The sequence below is a fragment of the Podospora pseudoanserina genome, chromosome 2, assembly GCF_035222485.1.
Source record: "Podospora pseudoanserina strain CBS 124.78 chromosome 2, whole genome shotgun sequence".
In the NCBI taxonomy this organism is placed as follows: Eukaryota; Fungi; Ascomycota; class Sordariomycetes; order Sordariales; family Podosporaceae; genus Podospora; species Podospora pseudoanserina.
In genome coordinates, this window is record NC_085921.1 from 1,815,647 (window position 1) to 1,827,495 (window position 11,849).

Sequence of the window (11,849 nt, forward strand, 5' to 3'; positions counted from 1 at the left end):
AAACAAAACTTGTCGTTCGGGGAAAAGTCAACAAGAATAGAAGGGCATCAGATCTATGCAGGACCGGCATGTGCCGAATCCGCATGACGTTTGTGTCGAATTGTATCCCTCTTTTGAACGCGGTCCGCAGAAGCTAACAAAGAAGAGGAAGCGGGCGACTTATCAGTGAAAAGCTATCATCATGCCATTGGGCGGTGATGAATCCTTTGCTGGAAGTTGAAACGAGGGCTCGCCAGTTCAAGTAGAAACGGCAGACAAGGACTGACCTTCCCGATGCAACCATATCGCATAATCCATCATGTAATGGCGGGCTATGATTGGCCAAGACTTTTCTTCCGTTTTGCCCAAGCTGGCTGGAGTCCCAGTAAGTATGAAATTGGGAATGTCTGAGGTGATGGGACTCGTTGCAGCAAGACACGGTGGGCGACAAGCTTTGACTGACTGAGACACCAAACACGATTTGCCTAGTTCAGCTGGAATTCCAACCGTGCAGTGTCGATTTCAGCTCGATTCAGGCCTTTTGTGATGCGAAGCAGCCCTCACCGGAAAAGAAGCAACATCGAACGCCAGTGCCTCTCAAGAACGGGCGATCATTGCCATTTCAAAGCAGGTGAGCCACGCCAGGCACGATAGCTGGCCGCTGTAATAAACACTAGACATGTGTGTCGTGCCACGGTGGTGAACGTTATCTGGCAGACTGAGACAGAATCGGAGTTTAACTAGGTTCCTGGAACTGGTGTGATGTTGCCCTGCATCGTGAGACTCTACATTAGGACACCTCGGTCTGGTGGGAGCGGACATTGGTTTGCCATGCGGTGATCTTGGTGCGTCGGCCTCACCGCCATCCACCTGAGCATAGCGTGCATAGGTAATGAGAATAAGAGGCTGCGGATAATGACTGGCTATAACTGTCAAAGCACAGCCTGGTTGTCCCTGCTCTGAAGTGCTCTGCTAAAGTCGAGGGGCTGCCCGTGCGACACCCACGAAAACCGAGGATGGCACAGAGATTCGGTTCCCATGCGCTCCCGTTCCTCCTAACGGTTCACTTGTACCACGTCTCTCCCGTGAATATCGATAGCTTAAACATTTCACGGTACCTATTGTACTCAGTGATTGCCGATGGGATACGGATATGATATGAGAGGATAAGAAGGAATAGGGAAAATAAAATCGCGCTGCTCGGTTGGTTGTTGGTTGGGTTCGTTGAGTTCCTGGTTGCGTGCCCAGGGCAGCGTTGTCGCCGTTGCATTCTCGTCACCTAACCGGAACGCACTGGCCAGGCTGAGAAATCCGGACCCACCGCAATTAGCCCACTGAACTCCGTTTTCTTTTCCAGCCCAGCTGCTCCGTCCCATGCATCCATCAATCCCGTCCATCTGTGCCCCAGGCCCCATTCATCTCCCCATTTCCCGTTTCCTTCTTCCCCTTCTGCAACCCTTTCCCCGTCCCACCCATCTTCCTCAGTCACTGCTCGTCCATTCTCCAGATATTCCCAATATATCACCGCGACCGCCCTCAATTTGTGTTTCTCATCGCGTCGGTGTATTTGGGCCCCCAGTGCTAGATCGACGACGTTCAGACCGCCTGTCATCCGATCTGCTTGCTAGTACCGCCAAAGCCCAGCGCGCCCCGCGAGTCTGACTTCGACCACCTGGACGGGCCGATTCCCCCAGATCATCTGAATTGACTTTCTGGAGTCCCCACGATTGCGCACCATCGCCCCAGTTCGTCCCGACACTCTGGATATCGACTGCACAAGAGCCAGTGGATGCTGGCTTTCGTGTCGCCGGCTTGCGCCGTCGCGTAGTGGCATTCTCACCCATCACTGGTTGCGACCGCGTTGCCAGCACTAGGAAAACACAATGACGACAGCTGTGAAGAGGGCGTGCGATGCCTGCCATCGACGAAAGGTCAAATGTGATGGAATCAACCCATGTCGCCACTGCTCGGCTTCGCAGTTGGCTTGCACCTACAATGCCATTCCCCAGAAAAAGGGGCCCAAGGGGTCCCGAGCGAAGGTTATCAATGAACTCAAGGAGAACCAACGCCAGACGAGCCTCTCTTCGAAGCAGAACCCTTCCAACAGCCCGAGCTTGGCCCCTACACCCCGTTTGTTGACCAAGGAGATGATCAACGCTTGCGTCGAATTCTTTTTCGCCAATCTGTACCCCACCATGCCGATTCTGGACCGCCAACGCCTGGAGCAGGATATCATGTACATGGAGCAGAATATCGATAGCTACTGCCTCTTGACATCCCTGTGCGCCTTTGTGTCGCTCCAGCCCGGCATGGTTATGCCAAACATGGGCATGTCGTCCATGAGCGATCCTTTCAACCCGGACATGATGTTTGGCGGTGGCAACATTCTGACCTGCACGTTGCTGATGGAGGAGACGATTCGGGTCCGGAAGAGCGAGGATTATGCGGCTTCGCGCACCATCAACACCCTCTGCACCGACTTTTTCCTGTTTGCTGTACACCACGGTCTGGAGATGCACGACAAGGCTTGGTTCTACTTGCGGGAGGCCACCACATTGGCGCACCTGTCGAGGATGAACGAAGAAACCCAGTACATGCAGTACGACAGCAATGACGCAGCCAGATGCAGACGTCTGTACTGGCTGCTCTTTGTCACTGAACGGTGCGTTTTGACGGTGCCCTGCTCTGGTATAACGTCAATTGTGGATGCTGACAGTCTATTTTAGTGCCTACGCCTTGCAGCATCGTCGTCCCATGACTCTGGAAGCAACCATCAACCTCCCGGCACATGCTGACCCCTCCAATCCTCACTCGCATCACATTCCCAGTTTCCTTCGCCAGATTCAGCTCTTCCATTCTTTCGACCATGGTCTACTTTCCATGTGGATGAAGACCAAGCGCGAATGCTCTGACTCGTATCTCACCAGCCTGGAGAAACAGCTGCAGGAAGTCCTGCCCCCATATCTCAACGATACTCAGGCCCAGCTGAACGAGATGTCAATCAACCTTCACTGGCTCAAGGACATGGCCTGGAAGCTGGGTCTTGCAAACAACAACGGCCATGATGCTGAGCTCTCTTACTCCTTTTTGCCAATGGTTGCACATTTCCCAGGAAATCTGGGCCTGCAGGGCTTTGGTTTCCTCGAGAAGCTGCTCAGCATCACATACGACCTCTCCGAAGCACTCTCTATGCAACCCGCTCCCAGGACGCCTTTCACCCCTGGCCCGCATGATCAGCTCCGAAAGATACTCAACATTGTCACGACTCTGCGCAACGGACAACACCACTTCCTGCCTCTGCTTCTCAGCAAGATACACGCTGCTTTGCCAAAGATGGCTAGCCCTATGCTGCAGAACGCCCCGGAAAGTGCGGCCTGCAATATCGATATTTTTGACGGGTTTGGAAACGCTGGCATGGCACAGCCCCCGGTTTACTCGCATGAGTCGTATGATAACAAATTTTCGATCCCACGAATCGAGGACCACAACTCTTCGGATTCTAACAGCCCCAACAACATCACTCCACCGAGCAGCAACGATATGAATTCGCCCTTTGTTAGCTCGCCACCCATCATGTCCCCCGGCGGCATGGACCTGCCTCATGGTATGCCATCCGACTTTACCTCAATGCCAGAAATGGTCATGAGTCCAATGAGCCATGCACCGCCGACCTCGTTGGGTGCCACTGTTGGCATGAACAACCACCAGACACAACACACACCGCTATCACCCTTTCCGAATCTGGGTTCGCAAATGCAAGGAATGAGCAACCACAACATCAACCCTCCTCCGAATATAGGCCTCGCTTCTCAAATGCATCTCCCTCAACCGATGGGAGGGACAATAGGCTCCAATATCGGCAGCAACATGATGTCGAGGCCACAAGCACAACAACGGACAAGCAGCTTTGCACTCGGGCCCACACCGATTCGTACTGTAGGCGATTTTCAAGCACTGCAGCGGACCAACTCAGACATGACGCCCATGAGTCCGCTGCATCCAATGGGGATGGGCTCTATGGGAAATGAAATGGACTTCAACACGCCCTTGAGGTAGTAACGCTGGATTGGGGGACGCAGCATGAGGGAGGATTTCTCTTTTCCTGTTCATCTTCTCGACCTTTGGTCACACCACAACCCCCCTTTTCTTTTGTATCAGTCATAAAAGGTTTCCACAGGCATTTTTCTCATTATCTGGCATCTTATCATCGGAGTCTATTGGATGGCGTACCTGCTAGCCTTGCTGTCGATTTGGATATGGTTCCCCAGGCGCACACGAATCACGAGTTTTGGGGGAAGCTGAAAAAATGGGAGCACATTGAAAAAAATTGTCCATCACAGCGCACAGTTTTCTTTTGTTTCGGATCTTGCTTCTTGGAAAGCAGTATATTTGTTGGGTCGGGAGTGGAGAATTTGAGGAATATGGGCAGACGAGCTCTACCACTGTGCAAGGGATAATAGCATGCAGGGGGACATCTGATCTTGTACAAGGGTGCTAGGGAGGACAGCGGGGAGGAATCCAAGCAATATACAGTGTTTTTAGTTACTGCCGTTTCTGCAGCACGGTTCGCTACTCGGCCAGGCTGGTTGTAACAATAGAGTCTCGTATCTTAGCACGTTGTCCGCTGTCTGCTGTCCTTGTGTCTTGTCCGGTAGTGGAACCAGCGGAGGGAGAGATCATGCAAGATACCGGATATTGCGGGGGCTTGTTCGCGGATGACTGTACTTGAAGGGATGTTTCCAAAGAGCTAGGATTCCGACAGCACGGATGAGCAGATTGCAGCATAACCTCCAGGTTGCAACACTTGGACTTGAGGTACTGTAGCTTACTTGCATTGATACCGGAATTAAGAGAGGAAGTTTTACAGCCACCCTGCCCATATTATATTGCGAACTACACCTTGAAGGATGACAGCTAGGCTTTCCAATAGTTAGTAGGCCTTTGAAGATATTTTAAAGGCCCATTTATTTACTTTCGATGCATGGTTTACAACATCATATGGACCGACCTACTTGTATGTATCAACTATTATGTGGTGAGGGTGCCAGGAGCTACTTGTCCGATTCGTGCGGTCTTTGTGCTCGCGCACCGGCTCAAGCCCGCACACCGACGAGGATATGTGTAACAGGAGCGGCATGAAGCTATTGGAAGGCAACAACAGCAGAGGGCTTGTGACCGGCCTTCCCCAGCTCGGGATCCAGCAACGTCCGAGTCGAGAGTGGTTTATCATCGAGCCTACGATTCAAGCTCACAATACCGCAGCCACTATGACCGAGCCGGCGCCTTCTCTCGGCGGCCGACTTATGCAACGGTTCAAGCTCCAAGAATAGCTTCAAGCCTGAACGGTCACAAGGTTCAACGGTCTCCTGAACGATGTGTACCTTACGTCTCAAGGGAGCATCTAACGGAAGCAATTTCTATCAAAAAAAAGCCAATATAAATATCTTGGGCAAGATTCCCCTCGAGTCATTTCTTTTACGCCATCAGATCGATCTTCATCAACAGGCAAGAGTTCCAATCTCTCCGCCCTCGAGTGAACTTGCATATCTCATTTAACTTCCTATTCCGTCCACCAAAAAGCATTCCCCCCTTTCTTCACCAAACCCGCCCTTACATTTATCAACAACCCCATCCATATCCATAACCGCCACCCTCCCCCTTTTTTTTTTTTTTTTTTTTTTTTAATATTTTTTTCTTTTTTTAATTTACCTTTTTCAAAATGGTTTCCACCAACACCTCCCCCATCCCCGTCGCCACCTTTGGCAAAGACCCGAAAGTAGCCGAGCAAGTCCGCGAGAAGCTCCTCCCCGACATCGAAGTCGTCCACTGCTCCCTCACCCTCGACTCGGCCCTCGCCGAGCTCCCCGCCCTCTGCTCCGGGGACACCTCCGTCTCCCCTTCTTCCGGCCTCGGCACAAATGCCGGTGCTTCCAATTCTTCCTCCCGCAAGGTCCCCCAGGCCATCTTCTTCGGGGGCGGCTTCACGGACGACGAGTACGAGCAGATCGTCGCCGCCGTCCAGGCCCGCGCTCCGGGCATCCACATGGTCAAGGTCCAGAAGCGGGATGTTCTCGCCGCGGGCTCGTTCGGGCCGAACCCGGACACTATTGCCAAGATTTACAGGAAGAAGATGGCTGCTCTGGCGGCTGCTTAGGTCGTCTTCTGACCCTCATCGCGAGAGTGGTGGAAGGGAGGAAGACAGGGGTGGATATGGGGTGCTGGACGGGGAGGAACAAGTCACAGCAAGGGGGAGAGTTGTGGTTATCGGTGATGGCGGCGGCAAGGAGGATGCAAGACTAGGAATCTGGAACACCATCTTGACGGTGGGGGTGGGCAACATTGCGACTTTGTATCTTCCTGTTTCTGATCTCGATGCTTTGTGTTTGACTGGGGGGAAGGGTATGTGGAACGACAAAGTTGTTGAAGCATGAGGGTGAGGGGATAGCTATGGGTGATCTTTGAGCAGACAGTAATACACGAGTTTTCTTTTGCTGGTTTCACACTATCACTCACTCGCTCACTCAATCAACTCGTTCACACACGCTTGAAACAGTCCACACTCCTGACTGGTGTGTCCGCTGTTGTATGCATAGGTACGCTGTGACGCTATGAACCTCTCTTATCCCAAGAGTATCCCCCCCATTCCGCGCGCCTGTACTTTTTTCGACCTGCAGCAGAAAAGAGAGAGCACCGAGGCCAGGAAGAAAAGCGAGAATTCCATGTGAGCAGAAAACATACAACCAAAAATGAAATCAACAGAGCCAATGACCACTAAACCCCCTACTCGCAAATGAAACAAAAGACAAGATAAAGACGGAAAAAAAAAACTGTATCCCTACAAGATTTCCCCCAAAAGCAACACGACTTGTCTATCTTTCCCGTCCACCCAGAAAAAAAAAGACAGCCGCGCCGGTTTCGCTCAATGCAAGATGTCCCTTTTGGGTCCAATCGCTAAAGCCTTCCCTTAACCCACGCCCCCCCACCCCGTATATACGCCCAGCCTGCCCCGGTGTGATCATCGCAAGCAAACAACGATAGGAACCATAAACAACATGAGATCGAGCGCGAATCCAATTTCCAAACACCTTGTGCCCGTCCGTGCCCCACCAGTTCGCCAAACTCAAAATAGACCGACCCAGAGAGGAACGAAGCGAGGGAACGGGTTAAGGAGCAGGGTGCGTCATTCAAGTCCGCCGGCTGCTTGGTCCAAAATCCGGCTCCACGACTGCTCTCTTGTCCTTGCGGGGCCGGATCACGTACTCGGCCATGATTTGAATGTGGTCAGATGGGAAGTGATAATATGGGAAGCCGGGAATCCGCGTAAGAGCCTGCTTGTCCGGAGGAGCAAGCAACGACACCAACTCCAGCGTGTTGGTGGAATACCAGATGTAGTCAATGACTTCACGGAAGGTTGGTGTGTAGTTGGTGAAGCTAAGTTCATGAGGTCCACCTCTGAGATGGGCATAGGCCGAACGGATGCTGAAGGGGTGCTCAACACCGTCTCTCGTGAAGTTTCCGTACTTTCGACCAAGCCATTCGGGGTGATCATGGGAAAGACGACCAGTGGCAAGAAAGTCGTAAACGCCACTGCTGGGCGTAGAGTTGTAATCGCCGCAGATGATCAGAGGAATATCCGTGTTGTTGCGATACTCCTGTGAAGGGCCTGGCGGAGGAAGCTCCTGCCTCTCCTCTCCTTCTTCGAGGATCCCTTGAATCGCTTGCTTTTTGTCGATTGCCATCGGCGGGGTTCGTGTCCACTTATCGCCGAGCCTCGTGATGTTCTCCATCAGACACGCGATCTGCAATAGCTTCACGTCGCAAAGATCAGGCTCCCAGGCCAGATGCGTGTTGGCCACAATCAAGCGAGAACCTGTTACTCGGCTCTCCAGCAAGATAATTGTCCCAATATTATCTTTGCCCATCGCCCTGTTGTAAACGTCGTGGTTTTGCTTGAGATCTGGGCGGGTGATGGTGAGGTGTGAATAGTCAAGCATCTCCTTTTGCAGTACAATCCACTTGTCGGTCTTCCAGAAGGTAGCACAGCCGTCAACACCGCCTACCATGTTGTTGGGCAATGTCTTCACCTTGGGTCTTGACCACTGTATACCTCTATAACCATGTTTGGCCAGGGAGGGAGAGAATTCGTTCTCATAGGCGTTCCTGCTGATCTCTTGGAGGCAGACGATGTCTGGGTTGCGGTCATAGATCTCGTCGAGGATCAACTGCTTGCGATAATCCCATTCAAGAGCTGAGGGCGGTGTGTAGCCATACATCTGCTTGGTCGCGTACCTTTCGCAAAGAATATTCCACGTTAAAACGCTGACACGTTCAAGGCTAGACGCCACATCATCTTGCACCGTGATGGGAAGACGAGGAGCGGGAGCAGGGGGGACTGCAGAGGGCGACTATCAGTATGTGGCGTGCTTGGTTCAAGGTGGTCGGTCAGAAACTTACCTGGAGCGTCAACGAGAAGACTGTTGATCAAGCTCTTCGTGTCCTTGTTCATGATTTCGTCTTTCAACGAACCGTTCATGAGTGGGTTGCCGTGGAGACCCAGCATCTCCAGTTTGTAAAGGAAGCCCAGTTCATACGGAAGGCTTGTTATGTGATTGTTAAACAGGATAAGCTGCTGGAGGTTTGTGCACATGCCGATTTCGGGGGGCAGTTCATGCAGTTCGTTATGAGACGCTTCCAACACCTTCAAGCACCTTAGTTTGCCAATATCTGGAGGCAAGACGGTAATCTTGTTGGACGCAATGTACAGCTCTACAAGAAAATCGTAACTGAACAAGGCCCGCGCAATCTTGCGCACCCCTTGACCGCTCAGGTCGAGGTTGTGCCAATCCTGTCGTTTGACAAGCTTGTTTGTGGTATAGGAGGGCCGGTTTCTAGCGACTTCCTGGTCCTCTGTAGTTGTCGTTCCTTCGGAAGCATACACCACCCCCTTGTTGTCGGATGCCTTGGCCCGTGCATAATAGTGCGGAAGGTGCTGCTCAACCATGGTTTGATGCGCCTCCTGTGCTTGTTTGTACAATTTGAGCTGCTCTCCCCAACTGTCCGAGATTGCTTGACCAGAACCACCTCTAGTGGTGGCAGTTTGCCCGCTAGGATGGCTCCCGCCAGCAAATGGGCTAGAGGCTTGATGGGCGCCGGTGGAGTAGCTTGAATGCCCCATGTTCCCCGCCGGTAACCCGTGTACACCGGGGTCTGGCTGAAGATTCTGATGGTGATGCGCATGATGCTGATGTGGATGGCCCTGTGGCTGTTGACCGTAGTTGTACTGTTGATACTGCACTGGCGGAATATTGGGCTGACCCCGCCCTGGAGCGCCACTGAGGCGATTATTGTGCCCCTGCTGGGGCCCCTGACCATACATGCCGCGCAGGTTTTGGCCAAGAGACGCCGATGTCTTGGAATGGGCAGTGGGTTGGGCGGCCACTAGGTGTGACAAAAGGGAGTTGAGCAGTATGCCGTTGGCGATCGAGCTGCTGGAGCTGAAATTGGACGAAAGCGGGCTCGAGAAGGCTTGTATCGGATGTCGGTCACCATCTGCCATCTACAAAGAGGGCGGGGCTCGGCGGAAAAGGCTTGATCTGGCGAGCCTGGCACGGAAAAGAGGGGGGATTCGTGGTGGAGGGTGGAAGCGTGTGACTTGAGATGCTGGAGGTGGAAGATTTTGCATGGAATAGACGACCTTTTCTTTGGGCATGGATGCAAGCGTGTGAGCGTCCAACCGGGGTCGAGTTGACGGAGAATGCAGCTCACTCAGAGAGCCATTCACCGAAAGATCGAAGAGATCGAAGGGCGAACGGGGGGAGCCGCCAAAGAACTCGAGGAGAATCGTCGGAGGGGGACCGAGAGCCAACGTCTTGACAAGATGGCCAAGTTCGCCAGCAGGTTGGAGGGGCTCGGGACGCGCGCGCCTTGGTTGTTGGGGGGAGGGTTGGGTGTGAAAGAGATGCTGAGGTCGGGTGTCTCTATTTTTTTTGTTTCTGTTTTCCGACTGTTTGGGGAGCACGCGGGTTAGCAAAATCTGTGCAAAAGATGATGTTGGGACACGGGCCGTCACGACAGCGAGCGATGGCAGGCGAGGCGAGGGAAGCGGCCAGACAGCCAAGGTCAAAGTGCAGCCAGGGCCAGAGATACTGGGGCCTTGACAGGGCGGCTCGGGGGAGTAAACAGGGCTCACCTGTGACCAAAGATAAAGAAAGGGTATTACCTCTTGCTGGCGATAATTGGAGCGCCTGTCAATGAATACTCAAGTGAAAGGATATGCTGCGCGATTGCTGATGTCGTGGGGAGAGAGAGGAGTCCAACCCGTCTGCTGTTGTGGCCCGCTGTGATGGAGATGCGCAAAGATAGCAGCGCCCAAAGCCTCCCTGCTTACCTAAGGCCTGTGGGCCCAGACCAGGACCCAGTGAATGGCCGTCACGTGATGAGTGAAATCATTGAATGCTCCTCCCCCTCATGCTACAAGGCCCTTACAAGCACTGGCATTCTCTGGACTTTTTAAAGGCAAAAGCTTACTTGATGCCCACACGTTAATGGGTTTCCATCTGGGTCCCTCTTCCCACCTATCTATCTACATGCAAACCTCCATAGGCACAGACATCAAGCATGGTCCTACACTAGCCCAGACAGACACGGAAGGAATACACTGCAGAATAGCGGTCGCCCAGAGCTTCAAAGCCAGGTCGGTTGGAGCATAGGTGGCGCTTCTGATGCCAATAGGAATCTCTCTATAGTTCTCGGGCTAGGCCTGAGCAGAGGCTGCATTGCATTTGAGAGGAATGAGAGAAAACACTGAGGGGCGGAGTGCGGGGAAGCCCAGACCCATCGAGGTGTGTCTGCGAGGCATGGGAAGACGAGCAGCCTATGACAGGCCGGTGGCCGGTGGCCGGGAGACTGTGCTGAACAGTGGCCCAGAATGCCCGGAATAGCTAGACCGAACCAAGAAGTGTACTGCACATGCGGTCCAAAGGCAGGGCATGGCAAACAATTGAATAAGAAGAATGGGCCCCTGGCTTCTGGCCAGAATTGTCTCCAGCTTGTCCATCCAGTCGTTCTGGAGTCTTTCGTTCTCTCATCCGTCGCTGTCATCACCCTCATCCTCATCCTCGTTGCCATCCTCAGTCCAACATCTGAATACGACACTCTCTTGTACTCGGTGGCCCCACATTGAAACCAGCTGGGGTGTTAGAACCAAGTGGTCGATCTCGATCAGCACCGCAGCCAATTCGCGCGCAACTGCACACATCCACCAGACCGCGATAACGTCCCTGGCCTTCGAGGAGCTGGAAAGTCAGCGACTCACATGGCTGCTGCATGTCGAGGGTATCCTTGAACTGATCGCAAGCCATGACGACCGTGTCTGGGGCACACTGAACCGACAGCCAACAACAAACCCCACAGACAGCCGTCATCTCGGCGCCGTCGGCGGTGTGACTATTCTCTTAAGCTGTCTGATCGTATTCCTATGATACAGATCTATCACCAATTCGCCACGACGTGTCATATCAGCTGAGAAAGCCAGAGGCAGCCGTGTTCTCCAGGGGGACGAGGGATTTCTGGGTTCTGACAAGAAAAAAAAAAGAAGCGTTTTCTTCAGCACCTGGCTGGCCCGCTGGGCTGCCGTCTCGTCCCGCCAACCAACCACTCAGCACTCGCAGCGACTCGAAACTCGCACAGACATCGAAGACTTCTAGAAAAGGCTGCCCAGTGTCAGGCAGCTGAGGAAAGGTTGTTGCAGAACAGACGCAGGGGCACGACGCATTTTCCCAGGCTTTTTTATGAATGCGGAAGGTCTCTGGCGGTAGAAAAAGGAGGGAGGGCCCCATTCTCCCGCATGTCACCTTTGGTTCCTTGGATGC

At 53.1% G+C, this 11,849-nt stretch overlaps 3 protein-coding genes across 3 annotated transcripts; 2 read left to right on the forward strand and 1 right to left on the reverse strand.

The window, feature by feature from the left end:
- Positions 1-802: 802 nt before the first annotated feature.
- On the forward strand, positions 803-4,899 carry QC764_204060 (uncharacterized protein). The gene is made up of 2 exons (XM_062944105.1): positions 803-2,641; positions 2,706-4,899. Exons 1-2 carry the CDS (start codon positions 1,863-1,865, stop codon positions 4,033-4,035), a joined length of 2,109 nt encoding a protein of 702 aa, XP_062802895.1. The 5' UTR covers positions 803-1,862; the 3' UTR covers positions 4,036-4,899.
- A 594-nt stretch (positions 4,900-5,493) lies between these two features.
- Positions 5,494-10,324, reverse strand: CCR4 (Glucose-repressible alcohol dehydrogenase transcriptional effector). Its single transcript, XM_062944107.1, has 4 exons — positions 10,169-10,324; positions 8,434-9,982; positions 5,625-8,371; positions 5,494-5,588 (listed from the first exon to the last, which is right to left on the reverse strand). Exons 2-3 carry the CDS (start codon positions 9,533-9,535, stop codon positions 7,164-7,166), a joined length of 2,310 nt encoding a protein of 769 aa, XP_062802896.1. The 5' UTR covers positions 9,536-9,982; positions 10,169-10,324; the 3' UTR covers positions 5,494-5,588; positions 5,625-7,163.
- On the forward strand, positions 5,699-6,133 carry QC764_204070 (uncharacterized protein; the record flags this gene model as incomplete). The annotated part of the gene is made up of 1 exon (XM_062944106.1): positions 5,699-6,133. The coding sequence occupies one exon, from the start codon at positions 5,699-5,701 to the stop codon at positions 6,131-6,133; it is 435 nt and encodes a 144-aa protein (XP_062802897.1).
- Positions 10,325-11,849: the final 1,525 nt, after the last annotated feature.

Coding starts and splice junctions, on each gene's coding strand:
- CCR4 (XM_062944107.1), bottom strand. CDS start 9,535: ATGGCAGATGGTGACCGACATCCGATACAAGCCTTCTCGAGCCCGCTT. Junction 8,372..8,433: donor TCTTCTCGTTGACGCTCCAG/GTAAGTTTCTGA, acceptor CGCCCTCTGCAG/TCCCCCCTGCTCCCGCTCCT.
- QC764_204060 (XM_062944105.1), top strand. CDS start 1,863: ATGACGACAGCTGTGAAGAGGGCGTGCGATGCCTGCCATCGACGAAAG. Junction 2,642..2,705: donor CTGCTCTTTGTCACTGAACG/GTGCGTTTTGAC, acceptor AGTCTATTTTAG/TGCCTACGCCTTGCAGCATC.